This window comes from Pristis pectinata, chromosome 24, assembly GCF_009764475.1.
Source record: "Pristis pectinata isolate sPriPec2 chromosome 24, sPriPec2.1.pri, whole genome shotgun sequence".
In the NCBI taxonomy this organism is placed as follows: domain Eukaryota; kingdom Metazoa; phylum Chordata; class Chondrichthyes; order Rhinopristiformes; family Pristidae; genus Pristis; species Pristis pectinata.
Genome location: NC_067428.1, coordinates 30904433 through 30922197, shown reverse-complemented (window position 1 = coordinate 30922197; position 17765 = coordinate 30904433). Strand labels below are relative to the sequence as shown.

Sequence of the window (17765 nt, the reverse complement as noted above, 5' to 3'; positions counted from 1 at the left end):
TGACTAGCAACTAATAGATGGGCTCACTGGAGACAAGATCTGGAGCAACACGAAGTGCTGGAGGAACTCAGCGGGTCAGGCAGCATCTGGGGGTGGGGGGGTGGTGGGGGAAGAACATTGACTTTCCATTTCCCTCCACAGCTGATGCTCAACCCACTGAGTTCCCCTAGCATTTTTGTTTGTTGTAACAGATGGGCTGTGTTCATTTAGAAGCCATTGCACTGAGACAAAGAACGTGATGGACAATTCAATGGTAACATCTGGCTTATTCACCTCCTATAACAGTTGAGGGAAGCAGTGATCATGGCATTTAGTGAGAATCGCAAGCAACCCAAAATAAAAAACTTAAGGACCTACCAATCTCGAGGGAATTGTGTTCCATTTGAATTATGTATGGACTCAAAGAAAATTTGCAGAAGAAACTGGCCCCTGGGAACTCTAATCTTGTTGCACGTTAAGTGGCTATTTGGAACTGCCCAAGATCCACAAGCAGTTGAAGTATATTATGCTGCAGGTTCCTTCAGTGTACTCTGGTGGTTTTCCAACCAGGCAACTGCCCTAATACGTCCAAGACCGCTGCAATGTAACCAAGTCACCTTGACCGCAGCCCTGTAACTAAAACTCAGCTCAAACTGCACAGTAGCAAACTGCGACAGCAGTGTAGCATTTAGCGTAATGCTATTACAGCACCAGTGACCCAGGTTCAATTCCGCCACTGTCTGTAAGGAGTTTGTACGTTCTCCCCACGTCTGTGTAGATTTCCTCCGGGTGCTCTGGTTTCTTCCCACATTCCAAAAAACACGTACAGATTAGGAGCTGTGGGCATGCTCTGTTGACACCGGAGGAGTGGCGACACTTGCAGGCTTCCCTCAACACATTCTCAATAACGCAAAGAGAAGCATTTCACTGTGTTTTGATGTACATGTGACAAAATAAATAAATATCTTATAGATGAACAAATTCAACTCAAACCACAAAGTTCCCAGGTCTCATCAATGTAAAAACAAAGTCTACATTCAGCACTCTAGCACAATGCCGTAGGGATTCTCCAGAGAGCAGAATTAGTACAATTTCTAATTTAGTCTCTCAAGATGCTACATCTTCATGAATCAAAACACTATTTTACAGCTGTTTTAAAAAATTGTAATTGCGTCAAATCCAATATTCTAGTACACCTCAAAATATATTCAATTTCTATTACTATCATATTTTCAATGCTATTTGGGCAACATTCCTGACAGTGTTTTGAAGCAATAAATGAATAGAATTAAAACTATACAAAGTAAAAGCAAAAACACTGCAGATTCCTCAAAAAACATCGTTATGTACTCGCAAAGTTGCTACATAAGGTGCATTTTCAGTTGCAAATCAGGAGTCATTTGCCGAGTTTGAGAAAACAAATCATTCTCTACTTCAGTCCTACTTCTGGTACACGTAATTAACCTTTACCTTGAATATAGAAAGAGCCTGGAAATACAGAACCTGAAGGTTTGGATGAAGAATACCCAGCTGAGTCTCTACTGTATTCTTCACTTGATGTTGATGCGTAGACCTATACAGGAGAACAAAATAAAGTTAGTATAATACTGGTGTTAAAAATAGTTCAATGCCTTTAAATCAGTAAGTAGTATTTGTCACCATTTTGAGAATGATTCATTTTCTAATTATTTCTTATGAACTTTACAAAAAAATTGACAATGAGCAAAAAGACTTGCACTTAAGATTGTACCTTTCACAACCGAGATGATCCGAAGTATGTCCAAGTGCTCAAAGTACACATACCCTTATAAAGTTATATCAGTATTAAGACTCCTTTAATACAAAATGGGGATTTCATATCCCTCAACTTAATTGCCAATCTCCATCACACAAACAATTGTGCAGGGCCTGCACGCCCACAGATGTGCAACATCAAGGAAAGGGCCGTCTTAGAATTTGCTGTGCCAAAATACTTTTCCTCAATTTTCAAATTTTTCTTACATCCAATGCCATGAAAGGAAAAACCAAATTCAGTTTTCCACTGCATTTCAGTTTTTTCTTAATAACTTGTGCATTTTTTTTTGGCTATTACAGCCCTTCACTATATCCATTAAAGCTTGTAACCCCAGGCTCAAGGACAGCTTCCATTCCACTGTTGCAAGACTATTGAATCTTGTCTTCTACAATAAGATGGACTCTTGACCGAGTCATGGCCTTGCACCTTATTGTCTACCTGCACTGCGCTCTGTAACTGTGACACTTTATTCTGCATTCTGTTATTGTTTTCCCTTGTACCACCCCAGTGCACTGATGTGATGAAATGATCTGTATGGATGGTTTACAAAATGAAGTTTTTCCACTGTACCCCTGTACACGTGACAATAATAAACCAACTTAAAATTTACCAATTTCATGATTATGAACAATGATTCTTGGTGACTGAAATGTCATATTTTGCTTTATGAAAAAGTGTTGTGTGTCATTATAACATTTTGGAATTATAAATTCAGATTTCCACCTTACAGAAGTTCAAATCAATGACTGTCATGAACTAGTCATGCTGGTTGCACCAAACAAACTCTACATTTATCCACTTGTGACCAACCAGAAGAAATACATTTGCTGTGAAACATTTGGGATGAAGCAGATTATGTATTTAGATGCAGCTTTTAACAAGTTCTTTTTCTTCCCCAACTCAAACATCTGCCTCATTTCCAACTGTAGTTTGGATGAATTTCCCCAACTGTAGTCTGTGGAGATTTTCGTTACCAAAAATCAAAAGGGAGCGTCAATATTACAGCAGACAAAAATCAAAATCTTTCCAATATTTAACTGTATGCTGGAGAAAATACAAATGGATTCATTTTTAAACACATGGCTTGTTCCATGGGTTGAAGTTCCAGCTAAGAATATTCAAACCACAAAGCTCTAAAAACAGTTGTTTTCCCCTTTTAAAGAGTATATTCTTCCTAAAATAAGAACAGTTGACATGTACACAGCAGCCTTAACAAAATAAACCCTCCCATAGACCCCACAGACAGGTTCAGACAAAATAGGACTGCTACCAATGGTGGATTGATTAGAATCGGGATTGCACAAGAGGCAAGAAGTGAACGAATTCAACCTTCCAAATTCATTTTAAGAATGTTAGATACTGGAGGATCTATTCAGAACTACTAACAATACTCAGAAGACTTCATCCTATTTTTCCCCCCCAGGACCCATGATGGCACAGAAGTTCCTCACTCTTCAACTTTTGCAACTAAAATGATAACAATTCTCAGTGAGCAACAAGAGCTGCTGAAGCCAGATTAAAATGTGGTTTATATATAGAGTACAATTTTTCTGATCGGCAACAACTTGCGTTTAAATAGTGCTTCACACTGTGTACTCCAAAGAAAATACTATGCTGAGGTACAAGATAATAGGGTCCTCATACTTGAATGGGAAACTAATGGCTTTATAGAAGGTGTAAAAAAAAGAGCAGAGCCAAGCCAGGACTGATGCAATCTCAAACAGATACCACGCACAAGCACCAAATTGCTCACAAGTATAAAGGGTTATATTTCCAAGGGCGATTAGATGAACAGTGGAAACAAGATTAAAACATCTATATACTGGCTATAAATATGTTTCCAGCTAGCTCATACCATACAGTAGCGATGGTCATTTGACCCATGAGACCATACTTGGATAGAAGAGTTATTTAGTAATCTCCTTACTCTTTCTAGTAAAAGAACCCTAATCCTTTAAGATTATATTTCCAATTCGGTTCTGATGGCTGCTGATAACTCTGCTTCCTCCATTCTTTCAGAACCTTTACACCATTCAATCACATTTTCCTCTCTACTACTGAATCTCCTGTAGGTCACCATGTTAAACACTATCAGTTCACACTGGTGCCAAGTAAGACCCCATTGTCTTTAACTGCAAATGTAATGCAGTTAATTTGTAACCAAATCAAAATTCACTGATTAGATTATTAAGACTAGAGCATTGAATGGGCTTACCAACTTTCCCCATAGTGCCTGGTGACAGCATATTATCTTTACATATGCACATCCACGTCCTCTCTCTTGAAATGCTTCAGGTTCCTGGGCATCAGCATCTCAGAGGATCCATCTTGAGCCCAACACATTGATGCAATCATGAAGGTGGCAGCATGCCAACAGCTCTACTTTATTATGAGTTTGAGAAGATTTGGTATGTCAAAAGACACTTGCAAATTTCTACAGATGTACGGTAGAGAGCATTCTGACTGATTGCATCACCACCTGGTATGGAGGCTCCAATGTGTAGGATCGAAAGAGGCTGCAGAGGGTTGTAGACTCAGTCAGCTCCAAGGGCACAATCCTCCCCACCAGAGGACATCAAGAGGCAGTGCCTCAAGGTGACGTCCATCATTGAGGACCCAAACCACCCAGGACATGCCCTCTTCCTGTTACTACCATCAGGGAGGTAGGATGTAGGAGGTACAGGAGCCTGAAGACCAATGATTCAGGAACAGCTTCTTCCCCTCTACCACCAGATTTCTGAACAGTCCATGAACACTACCTCATTATTTCTCTTTTGCACTATTTATTTTTGTAACTTAATAATATGTCTTGCACTATACTGCTGTTGCAAAACAACAAACTTCATGACATATGTCAGTGATAATAAACACGATTCTGCTATGAAGTCAGCAGGACACACAGACAAAGTATCTAATGGATCTTTCATTTCTCTCCACACAGATGCTGCCTGACCTGTTGAGTATTTTGAGCATTTTCTGCTTTTATTTCAAATTGCCACCATTTGCAGTATGCTTTGATTTTTGGATACAGTTTCTCATGTCCAGACAGAATGTGCATGGAATGCTATGGGACATGGTCCAAATAATGTTACAGCAAGACCAGTGTGCCATCAAGTTATAGAAAGCACTGGAGTTAGTTTACCTCCTCCCCACAAGTTAACAATAGATTAAGTGCTCAAACTAGAATATTCAGAAGAAACTATTCAGTTTGCCAGTGAAGTTCTTCACCCCAAAGATACAAACAGAACATGGAATACAGAACAGGAACAGGCCTTTCAGCCCATCATGTCCATGCCAACCATAATGCCAATCCAGACCAACCCCATCTGCCTGCACATGGTTTAAATTCTTCCATCCCCCTGCCTGCTCATGTGATTGTCTAAATACCTCTTAAACGTTGCAGCCACATTTCCCTCCACCACACCCCTGGCAGTACGTTCCAGGCACTCACCACTGTGGAAAAAGAAACGTGCTTTGTAAATCTCCTTTAAACTTTTCCCCTCTTAGATTGAACCTTTGCACTCTAGTATTTGATGATTCCACCCTGGGAAAAAGACCATCTACCCAATATAAAGCTCTCAATTTTATACGCTTCCATCAGGTCACTCCTCTGCTTCAGAGAAAACAATCCCAGTTTGTCTAACCTGTTCAATCCAGGCAATATCCTGGTTAAAAAGAACACAAAAAGCTAGAGGAACTCAATGGGTCAGGCAGCATCTATGGAGGGAAATGGACAGTTGATGTTTCAGGACGAGACACTTCATCTGGACTGTCCATTTCCCTCCACAGATGCTGCCTGACCCACTGAGCTCCTCCAGCTTCTTTCTATTGCTCCAGATTTCAGCATCTGCAGTCTCATCTGTCAACATCCTGGTAAACATCTTTCCTGGAATGGGTGACCAGAATGCAGCCTAACCAAAGTTTTATACTGTTGCAACATGACTTGCCAACTTCTATACTCAACCAATGAAGGCAGGCATGCTGTGTGCTTCTTTCCCACTCTACACACTTGTGTTGCCACTTTCAGGGAGCTAGACTCGGACCAAGAGATCCCTCTGTACATTAATGCTCAAGGGGCCTGCCATTTACCGTGTACTTTCCTCTTGCATTTGACCTCAGTGCAATAACTCTTCCAGTGATATTTCTCCACTCACATTTTCAGCTGCTCTCCATCCTGCTGAATCCTTTGACAACCTTCCTCACCATCCAAAACTGACAATGTTTGTCATCTTACTGAACAGCCTACCTGTATTTCTGTTCATATCCACACATGTATACAGACACACACAGTATCACAAGTAAGGAGGTCACAGCACTGATCCCTGCAAATACACCACAGACCTCCAGCTGGAACAACCCTCCACTACAACCCCATCCAAGTCACTGTGGATCCCGCACATCTTTTAATCTTCTGGATCAGTTAAAAAAAACTGTTCCCGTTCGTAAAATGCTTGAATGTTGCTGTCGATAAGCATAATTAGAAGTAAAATATTTTTGCACCACAATGCATTTTTCCAAAACCTATCCCACCACCCCCCCATTAGCACTGGGATTAAATGGTACAGGTTACCAAGCTGAATATTAATCTAGCAAAACTGACTTTTTTTTTATAATCTGATTAAATAGCAAGCATCATGATGGGAATTGAATGATGCACATCTAATAACTCTGCCATCTGTCCATTCCTGGCACCTGCCCAGCTTGAACCACAGCTGTGCAGGAGGTATGCATGCATCAGATTCTAAATAAACTTGATGAGTCTAGTAAGTCTCAACTTCCAGCAGCAAAATTTGTGAAAGGCTTCAACTAAAGTAGGGAAAAATAATCCTGAGCTACAAGTTTGGCTTTTGTTTTCCAGAGGCATCAAGCAGAGACTTGGTTATGAGGGGATCATAACAGTTGTTTAGGTTTCTGAGAAAGGCACGAGAAGTGCATTAATAGACTTCCACCATGTTCCGCTGATTCTTACTATTCCTATCAAATTCATAAAAATGAAATTAAAAGCACGTTGGAGGCTATTTAACCTGTGTCCATCTCAATCAAATGAAAGGTCAGTGCAGGTAATCTCACTTCCCAGTTCTTAGTGTGTTACAGCTCTTCTTGTGGTCATCCAGATACTTTAATGGAGAGTTTCTGCCTCCACCATTCTCAGAGCCACACATCTCCTGTGGTGAAAACATCACAATGTCTGCTTCGTTCCATTAAAATGTATGCAAAATTAGGAGGGCTATAGATGGGGTGAATGCATGCAGGCTTTTCCCCCTCAGGTCGGGTGAGACTAGAACTAGAGGTCATAGGTTTAGGGTGAAAGGCGAAATATTTCAGGAGAATCTGAGGGGGGGGGGGGGGGGGGGAGAACTACTTCACTCAGAGGGAGGTGCGAGTGTGGAATGAGCTGCCAGCAGAAGTGGTGGATGCAGGTTTAATTGTAAACATTTCAGAGAAGTTTGGATCGCTACATCGATGGAAGGGGTTTGGAGGGACGTGGTCCGGGTGCAGGTAGATGGGACTAGGCAGAAAGATAGGCTGGCATGGACTAGATAGTCCAAAGGTTCCTCTAATCTTGCAATCAATTTCCTTAAATTCCCTTGTCCTGTCCACCAAGGGAAATATGCCCCTCCCTGCTCTTCCTGTCTAGACATTTTACATGTTTCAACTGAATCGCCCCTCAATTTTATATTATCACATCCCTGCTGCAATGTGGTACACAGAAACATACACAATATTCCAGTTGTGCTCCAACTAGACTTTTCTCCTAGCATGACCTCTGTTCTATATTATAGATCTTGTCTGATAAAGGCAAGTGCCTCATACCCCCTTATTCATCCATCAATCCTGCTACCTTTCCAGTTCCGTGGACACCCAAGGTCCCTGTTCTCGTTTATATTGTACCATTTGCTCTCTTCCCTGGGCTTGTTGTTTGCCCGCTCCATGTTCATTTGGAAGGCAATTTTAAGAGGACTACCTCACTAGTCCCCTCTCTAAAAATTACCTTCTAAATTCCATACTTCCCACTTAAACAGCAGATGAATTATATAATGAAGATTCTGGTTAAAAACAAAACAAAGTAGTTTTAAGAATATAAAAGATCTTGCTGAAATTATGGCAGAAAACATCTAAAACCTCATCTCTTCAGCACCAGGATCTCTAATTAGATACATTGTTTCAGAACTTTGGATAATTGTCTGAAATAGTCCTAATACCTGTTGCAAAAGGTACACAGGCTTAAAAAGGCAAAAGTAATAATTTAATTGCACTATCCCTTCTGAGCAGGTAACAAAACTGTGCAGAGCATGTACTTCATGACCAATGGTGAAAATGCCAAACAAGTTCAAAAGGAGATTCAAGGGTCTCTGGCAACCCAATTAACATGTCCAACTCAAGGTGGACCGTTAGTAAGCAGCACAGATGCTATGGGATATTAGTACTGATATAGTTTCAATGTTGCATTCAACAGAATAGAAAAGGGACTTCAAAGCACAAGTTTAAAAAAAGATGCCAAATTTCCAGAGTTATGGAAATACTGTCATGAAAAAATGAATTTGCGCTTCAAAAGAGTCACACTCACCATCACTTAGCCATTAATGATTTTCTAGAATGAGAGCTAGTTATGTTATTAAACCAAAAATGCTCACTAAACCCCATCACAAATTTAAAATGCATGTTACGAAGTGTTTCTCCGTTTACCAGAGGAAAAGCTTAAATGGACTGGAAATATGTACAAATACTGCATGATACATTGTGGCTTGGCTAGCTTAACTTTGCAGAATGGAAAGTTACTTACCCATCTATCCCTTTCTTGTTCTTGCACCAAATTGGAATCTATAAAGTTCCACCTGAGGCAAAATTGTAGTTTTTGGCTCCAAAAGGTCAAATATTTCCATGCAAGTATCCTTCAAATTCTGCATCATTTCTGTATCTGTCAGTGTAACACTTCTCCTGTATCAAGAATCTCACCTTGCATTTACCTCTTGTCTACATAGCTTACATTCCAGTGTTTGTCAAAAATCAGCATTTTCCATTGGATATGAATTCCTTTGTACACATTTCCAGTAGAAGTGTGCCCATGAATATTTGTCACACTACAATTAAAATGGTGGCAGTGTTCAAATGCTATAGTTTTGCTCTTTGGTTTGTACCACAAAATACCAATATTCTAACCAGTTACCCACCGGTTTCCAAAACTGCATTTTGCCATTCAGCCTAAAATATGAAAGTAAAAACAAAATCTAAACACAAGAATGCAGTTCCTTTTAAAAGAGTGTCTATGTTGGTCCAATTATTGCAGCTCTAATTTCATTTTACTACCCTGCTTTAGTCCCCGATGTGTACACAATCTTGTATTTTATGAATCCCTCTCCAACATGAGCAAGATGGGCTGAAGGGCCGCCTCCTGCGGATTTCTACAATGTTACTTCAGCTGGCTTTGACTTGCCTTGTTCAATACTCCAGCAGGTACTAATAATGTTTTTTTTTCTACATGAACAGCACTGAATTTCAAAGGTTGGTGAAAAGTCAATATTTGCAAGGGGAACTCAAGCAGAAAAGTTTGAAAATGACACTTGGATAAGTAATATCTGGAAGGCTGTAGGTTTCTACTAAAACAAGATAAACTTCTTCATACCAAAGTTTCAGCACTTTCCACCAATTTCCAAGTGTATTCAACCATACTCCAAGATGATATTTCACACCAAATATCAGAAATATGATGAGATCAGAAATACAAGATCAGAAATATGATGCTACTTTTAACACAAAAAAGCCAGAGTTGATAAATGCTCGACATACACGAAGCACCATTGTGCTTCAGCTTGGAATATCATGTTAATGTACTCACCAGGGACCGATAATGAAAGATAATCTCGCTTCTATCCTACTCAACCGTGTCACCAGAGAACAGCATAAAACAATACCTGAACTGTAACTGCACGTCAGTCCACTTTAATTGTCACTTCACCCAGTTATAAAGTAAACATGCAGTTGCATGCATACAAGAGGTTTTGGTGGTGGTAGGAGCATATAGAAACAGGGTCCCTGGGGCACAGGAGTGCCACATGGCATAAACAAAACAATCATTAATGCTGGAACAGTTAAGTGAAACTTCTCGTGCCAAGCATTTTATACACTTAAAGAAACATACAATTTACTGATTGTTTTTTGAGACTCACTTGAATGTAGGGCTGCAAATAAAAGTCTCAAAGTCTTACAAATGGAAAGATTGTGTGAATTTAATTTGGTGTCCATTTTCCAGGTTAAACAAACCAGCTGCTATTGACCTGCATTAAACAGTTTGTGCTTAAAAATCACATCATGGTCTGGTACAGCAATTTGAATGCGCAAGCAGCCAGCAGAATAGTGGACTCTGTCCAATACATCACGGGCACATCCCTCCCCACCATCGGCAGTATCTACAGGAGGCCTCAAGGCGGCAACATCCATCAAAAGATTCCCACCATCCAGGCCGTGCCATCTTCTTGCAGCTCCCATTGGGCAGGAGGTACAGAAGCCTGAAGTCCCACACCAGCGGGTTCAGGAACAGACTTCCCTTCAACCATTCGGTTCTTGAACCAACTAGCAAAACCCTAATCACTACAGTTCACTAACATCATGATCACTTTACACTAAAATGGGCTTGTTTATTTTGCTCTAATTGTGTTCTTGTAAAAATTGTGTACAATTTATGTTTAATTTGCTTTTTGCTTGTGAATGCTACTTATATTTTGCCATGTGCCGGTGATCCTGCTGCAAGTTTCTCATTGCACCTGTGCTTGTGCATCTGACAATAAACGTGACTTTGATCACATCATTAACAAGACACATCTGATCTAATTTTTATTTGTGAATACTAAACACAACACGAAAGTGGCACTTTATGAATGCTCTAAAATTCTTAGCGAGTCATGCTAGTATAGTCATTGGGAGTTATTTAGAACAAGAACGAACTTTAAATGTTCAGAAATCTAAATCATTACACAAATGATGCCCACTTACAATTGAATGAATTTATAAAAGTTTCATGCTTCCTGGCAGTGCAGACCAGGATGAAGGGATGCCTGTTCCTCTAACCCGACATGCTGTAACACTGGAGTCCAAGATTAGGGGGCATAGATTTGGGGCAAGAGAGGACAGATTAAAAGGAGCCCGAGGGGCAACTTCTTCATGCAGAGGGTGGTAAGTAAATGGAACGAGCTGCCAGAGGAAGTGGTTGAAGCAGGTACACTAGTATCACTTAAGCACTTGGATAGATCCATGGAGGAGCAGGGCTGGGAGGGTTATGGGACAAATGCAGGAAATTAGAACTAGCTGGGTGGGCACTGTGGTCGGCATGGACAGGTTGGGCTGAAGGGCCTGTATCTGTGCTGTATTGCTCTATGTTTCTGGTCCATGTTACCCACTCAACTGAGGAGAATGGAGCCCAAAGATAAAGCAGGTAGAATGGAACGAAAATTGCTGATTTGTACATAAAAATGATACGCAAATAAGACAAGACAGAAACAATAATGACTCTCAAGCCATATGGGGATGCAAAATAATCAAAAAAATCAGTAAATGCTGGAGATACTTAGCAGGCCAGACATTTGAGAGAGAAAAAACAATTTCTAGTCGACAATCTTTCATCAACCTGCTCTCTCCATAGATGCTGCCTAACCTGCTGAGTAGTTCCAGCAGTTTTTATTTCATATTTCCAGCAATGCAGTTTCTTTTCGAAGAAAGTGTTGCATTGACCTAAGTGTTGCAAAGACACTATGCCAAAACATACTATTTTATTGGGGTTTAACAATGTTTTAGGATTAATACATACCCGACTGCATTGTCTTTCAGAACATGAAAGCATTTAGGAATATTATCTAGCTGCAGAATTGTGAACAAGTGTGTAAATAAGAAATGGATAAACACGCCTGTCACTTGCAATGCTTTGCATCTTTTCTGGAGCTTGTGCAGAAGGAAAGGGACCTCGTTTGGTTCAATTAGACCAGTTATATTGTTCTTTAAGCAGAAACTTGTGATGGTTTTCCTCTTTCTAACTCAAGCTACAGCTGTTGATGAAAAGGTTTTATCACAGTGGTACAAAGGAATACCACAAAGTGACCTTTCAATTAAAGTCTGCAAGGTTTAATTTCTCTAGATATAACCAATGCCAGAGAAAAACGGAGCTTAACAGGATAAACCATGAACTTGCAAATATTCTCTAAAATGGTATTGACTGCTTCATTTTTAAGAGGTCAGTCACCTTGGGAAAGAAAGTAATGAGTGTGAAGAAAAATGTCAAGCAGCACAAGGCAAAGAAGAATGCCAGGCTGTGAACAACTTCCACTGAATATACAACATGCTCCATTATCTAGGCTTTAGCACAAATTCTTTCCACTGCTCCTTCCGAAAGGAACCAACTGCTTCAGAAAAATGGTTAGTTTTCCCTCTATTTTCTCCATGATCGGCTACAATACAGCACTGTTTTAATGCAGGTATTTCATTTACGTTTCAGTGTGTTGATACCAGAGACCAGGAAATGTCAGAGAAGCTTTTCTTAAAACAAAACCCAAGTGCAGTCGATAGAAATTATGAGGGGGAAAGTGCATCAGAAATTGGATGAAAAACAGTCGGAAAATAGGGATTACTTTCAACTACGTAGATTTAATTTTCCCATTTTACACACCTAGGTATTAGAGTCAAGATCCATTTTAAACGCCTTTTGCCCTCCCCCTTCACAGAAATGAGTACATTTGTCATCTCCATTATCAAGTTAGAAATGCCAATTTTCAAATTCAAATGCACTTACAAGGTTGCACAATAAAATATTTGGGATTGGTCTTTAAACCTTTACAATGGCAAGGACTACATTCAATAATAGAGGATATCTAAAGGTATCAAAATGTCTCAGTGCCAAACGGAAACTGAATGAGCCCCACAGCGAAATATTAAGGCAGATGAACAAAAGTGAAAGTAGTAACTATTGAGTATTTTGTTTTGGAAAATAGAGCAATGAAGAGCAGTGGAGAGGTCTAGAGAGTAAAGGCAAGGGTGGAGCGATTAAATTAGGAAAGGTCAAGAGACCAGAAATCCCAGAATTATAAACTTGTGACCAAGAGACTACTTCACCTGTTGTGTCCGTGCTGAATGATAGAGATGGAGGATGGGAGACGGGACACTGTCATGGAGGAATTCGAAAACAAGGAATTTGGTCCCCTTCACCTCATTAAAAGCCATCGAGTTAACTCCCTAGTTCCCTCAGTTCTGCTTCCTTCTGTAACCCTACTGATTTTAGCGTTGTCATCTGTCAATAACCTAAACCGAGTGTCACAAAATACAGTTCTCGTTTCTTCATTAGGATTTTTCATTTTAAACAAAGTCTCCATCAGAAATTTTGCGAAGTTTTGATAGTCAAGATTCTCTTGTAATTACCCCCCCTTTCCCCAGAAAATAATTTTCAGTAAAATTACTGAACATTACAGCAAAGGTAGTGGCTGTTGTGGCAATATTAGCCATGTGAAGCAGCTATCTAATTAGTTCCATTTCCCACTCTTTCCCCAAACCCCATAAAATGCTATATTCCCAACTATTTATCAAAATCCCTCAAATTACTGAATCTGCTTCCACCATTTTTTTCCCCCCAGGAAAATGCATTCTAAACATAGTCATGCAAAATAAATCCACCTCTCCTCTGGTTCACTTACTAGTCATCTCAAAATAAACCACCAATATACGATCCAGTAGTAACAAACCATTGGACTACCATCAATAAAAGGTTCTTTAAAATGTCTGCAACAATGAGATTGAGAGAAGCTCTTGCCCATCAATATACATAATCTAATATGGCTCTTTCCTCCATTGCAGCAAACAAAAAAAATCATTCTTTTGAGGGATTCAGCAGCTCATAAAAGTGTACAGCTTTGCTTTTCAAGCATAGTGAGCTAGTTTAAACAGTTTTATTTAAAATTCTCACAAAAAACAAAATTTGACATGGTCTAGAAACCACAATTGTCAAGAGGTCAGGGTATTAGATTCCCAATATAACATGCCTAAACAACAGAATATTAAAAGAAAAACTTTGCTTGCCTCCTGGGAACATGTTCAAGTCACAATCCATTGTTCAGTCTCCATCTCTGGATAGAAGCTACTAATGCAGCTTTCAGTAGCATCTAAACTCACCCGAGTGTACTTGCATATCCAGGTTTTAAGGTAGCAGTGACTTAGAAGTTTATCTAAATAAATACACACTCACTTCTTAAAGGCAGCTACCTTCCTCAATGTTAAGGTTTCCCCATTCTCTTTACTTCAACCAAGCACCACAAACCAGGCACTTTGCAGAACATTTCTCTAGCTCAATACATCTTAACCAATCTTAAAAACACAGTAAAGGGATCCAATATTTTCCACGTGCTTTTATGAGACTGTCAAGTTTTGGTACTACAACTGCAAGAAACAGAAACAAACTAAGTGAAAAAATTACCATTCATGCAGTCTGCTAATGAGCCACACAAGAATATGTTGAAGATCACACAATTTTATTAAAAACATACCAGCAGAACTCAGTATTGCAATTGATCATGTATGTGTCAAAGACATTTAGCAACTTTTCTTGCAAGCAATTGAGATATTTTCAAAATTTTATAATTCTTTACTAAAATAATCAACAAAAGGCTTACCGAAGAAGGGAGGCCAGGAGGCACCTTTCGTACTTTCTTGGGCTGGGATTCTAAAGAGGGAAAAATGTGAATCAAGATCCGAAATTAAGCAGCAAAGGAGAATTGAAATTTTTAGATCAAATGAAAAATGAAGAGTTCAGAAAACAATCCATCAAGTTGAACAAGAGGTTTGAGGGCAAGAGAATCAGACACAGGATTACTGACTGTCATGATGCACGTGTCAGCAGACTCAAGAGAGGACAGAAATAATAAGTGCAACCAAAAAGAAATTAAATTTATCATTTCAATCAGCAAGATTTAAAACTATATGAAGTTAAGGAAATGTACTCCAGAGAGAACAGATCTCCAGGAGTGATTACAGGTTTGGCAATCTGATCTAGGAGTTCATGATAAATCACAACTCACTTCAAACAGCTATAACATCACAATCCAAAAAACATGGCCCTTTTCCCTTGTAATTATTTACTTAACTAAACAAAACTGGAGAGACAATGGAGCCATATTTAAAATTCTAAACGGAATTAATCAGGTGGTTATGTAGGGACACCAAGAACATGATATACAGCACAGGAGACACTTTGGGGATGTTACCCAGATTACTTGGTTCTTGCACTGGTCTTCTGCGAGGATTGCTGGCAAAGGGGTAATACTGGGAGCCAGGTTTGACTCCAGTTGGCGACATTGTTCCCGAATTGGCCATTCCCATTTCAGAATTCAGAAAAGTTCCCTGCATTGTAAAGTAAACAAATGCACAATGAGCCCAACCATCTAAGTCTATATAACACATTTAGAAAGATTAAAATTGTTGCAACTATTTTTAAACACCTAACAATTTCTGTTTCTCACCACACCATTCTAAAGTTGAGGCTCCAAAATTTAACTTCAAAACCCAGGTCTGGGAAATTCTAGAACACCCAGACATTGGTGCTGGATAGGAATTTCAGCAACTGTGATCACCCAACACAGCATCTGTGTGGTTGAGGGGAACGGGTGGAGCCAAAATTGGCAGGTGATAGTTGGCTCCAGGTGAGGAAGGGTGATAGGCAGATGGAGGAGGGGAGAGTGGGAATAGCAAGAAGCTGGGAGGTGGTAGGAGGAGGCATCCTTGCCAGCTCTTGCTGCACCCTTTTTCTTTTAAAATACTGGCAATCTCCCCTCTTATCTTTCAGGGTCTAAACCCAAAACACTGACCCCCAATTTCTCTCCAGGGATACAGCCCAACCTGCTGAGTTCCTCCAGCAGTCTGTTTTCTTGCTCATGTTCACTTATATCAGGATGAAATAAAGTTAATGCTGGCCTCCTGATGGATACTGCACAAAGACTACAATTAGCATTCAAGTGGGCAAGAGAAGTTTAATTTCACCCACATCTTTGTGCATAATATTCAAAATAAAATTACAAATGATCAAAATCTGTTATATTTGGTAGTTTATGTTATTGATGAAAGTATGCATCAACTATCAAGTTAACAGCTGAGAATTTAACCATTAAGGAGCTCCGAGCAATGAACTGACATTTAACCACTCAATATACTTAGGAATTCTCAAACCAAATCTGGTTTCTGACTGTAGACAGCAATGTTTGGAAAATAAAATTAAATTTAAGCTGCATTTGGGAGCCACACAGCATATACCTTCAAGAGGCATAATGAAAGAATTAAATCTTAAAGGTTAAAAAGGATTAGCCCACCTTCAACTTTCCCATTGTACTGCCTATAGAAATAGGCACAAAGTGATTAGGGAAGTTAATGGAATGTTATTCTAGGAGAATCAAATACAAAAGGGAGGTTATGCTTCAGTTACACAAGGCATTGGTGTGACCACTTCTGGGGTACCATTACAGTAGTGGTCTCGTTACTCAAGGATGTACGTGTGTTTGCAGTTCAGAGAAGGTTTACAACTCAGTACCTGGAATGGGCAGCTGTTTAATGAGGAGAGGATGGACAGGCTAGGCTTGTATTCATTGGAGTTTAGAAGTGGGAGAAGGGGCCTGACTGAGACATACAAGATCTGGAGGGGTCTTGACACAGCAGATGTGGAGGGGATGCTTCCTCGTGGGAGAATCTAGAACTATTCAAAAGGATGGTGGAAGCAGAGTCCTTGAATTTTCTTTTAAAAGAGGCAGAAGTAGAGAGATTCTTGATATACAAGGAGGGAGGTGGGTGGCAAGGCTGTTATGGGGAGATGGGTAACATGATGTCAAGGTTACATCCAGATCAACCAGGATCCTACTTAAGTGGTAGAGAAGTTTCATGCAGCCAAATGGTCTATTCCTGCTCCTAAATTATTCTTAAGATTTACTGCAGGGGAACAAATACAAATTAAGTTTCTGCTGGTGACATTTCAGTAGCAACTCCAATGTGCAACACCAACAATTCTTTTTAATTATGTTACAGTGAAGTGTGTTCTTGTTTTGATACGACAATGTTTCCATTCAATTTAATGGAAAATATTTAATTGAACACTTAAGCTAATAACCATTTCTACATCAATTCTACTTTAAATAATATTATTCAAATTTCAAACGTGACAGTTTGAGGAGAGTAAGCTATTCTGTCTGCTATTTCAAGAAAAACTTTGGGTTGATAAGGCTGGAAGTATGTACCACCAGGCTCAAGGACAGGGTCTATTCCACTGTTGAAACTATTGAAAGGTCCCCTTGTATGATAAGGTGGACTCCCGACTTCACAGTCTAGCTTGTCATGGATTTGCACTTTGTCTGCCTGCACTCTAACTGTAGCACTTTATTCTGCACTCTTATTGTTTTCCCTTGTACTAACTCAATGCACTGTAGTAATGAATTGATCTTTATGGATGGTACATGTGGCAATAATAAACCAATTTAAAAGAATACACATCCACCTACCTGATTTAATGCTGGCATGGTTGATTCTCTTCCAAATGGTGGAAATGTAACTCTCTCAGCATTTTTCACTATTAATTTAAAAAAAAAGAGCAATATTCAGGTCACAAAATAGGTTAAATGACTACAACTGCATTCTTTTCATTTCTGCACTCATACACCAATAGCATCTGTGCATCCAATCCCATAATTAGGGCTGATAGTGGGTAAACTGCTCACACAGTAAGAACACAAGCAGAAAACCTCTCCTTATGCACAGAATGGAACATTTCATTTAAGGCTGCGATCCTGAAGTCCAGTGTTTTACAATTAGCAACTTCGTTCAATCTATATTTAGAATCTTCAACTCAGCTTGGGTTTTCAAGGAATAAATCAAAGCAAGTTTATACAATTAATTCCAAGGAACATTTTTAGGATTTTAAAAAGGATGGTTCCACATTTCTGCCTGCACTGCACTCTCTGTAACTGTAACACTATTCTTCATT

The 17765-nt window shown here is 39.5% G+C and overlaps 1 protein-coding gene across 9 annotated transcripts in view; it reads right to left on the bottom strand.

Annotated features, from left to right (window-relative positions):
- LOC127582422 (transcription factor 12-like) overlaps positions 1 to 17765 on the bottom strand; it is a 118774-nt gene that overhangs the window by 37545 nt on the left and 63464 nt on the right. For 8 of the 9 annotated variants that reach the window (XM_052037651.1, XM_052037653.1, XM_052037643.1 and 5 more), the window contains exons 6-9: positions 17284 to 17351; positions 15010 to 15145; positions 14419 to 14468; positions 1450 to 1552 (exon numbers count right to left, since the gene is read on the bottom strand). In XM_052037651.1, the coding sequence (XP_051893611.1) occupies positions 1450 to 1552; positions 14419 to 14468; positions 15010 to 15145; positions 17284 to 17351 (357 nt within the window). The remainder of the gene's footprint in view (positions 1 to 1449; positions 1553 to 14418; positions 14469 to 15009; positions 15146 to 17283; positions 17352 to 17765) is intronic. The other variant, XM_052037652.1, reaches the window with a different exon arrangement.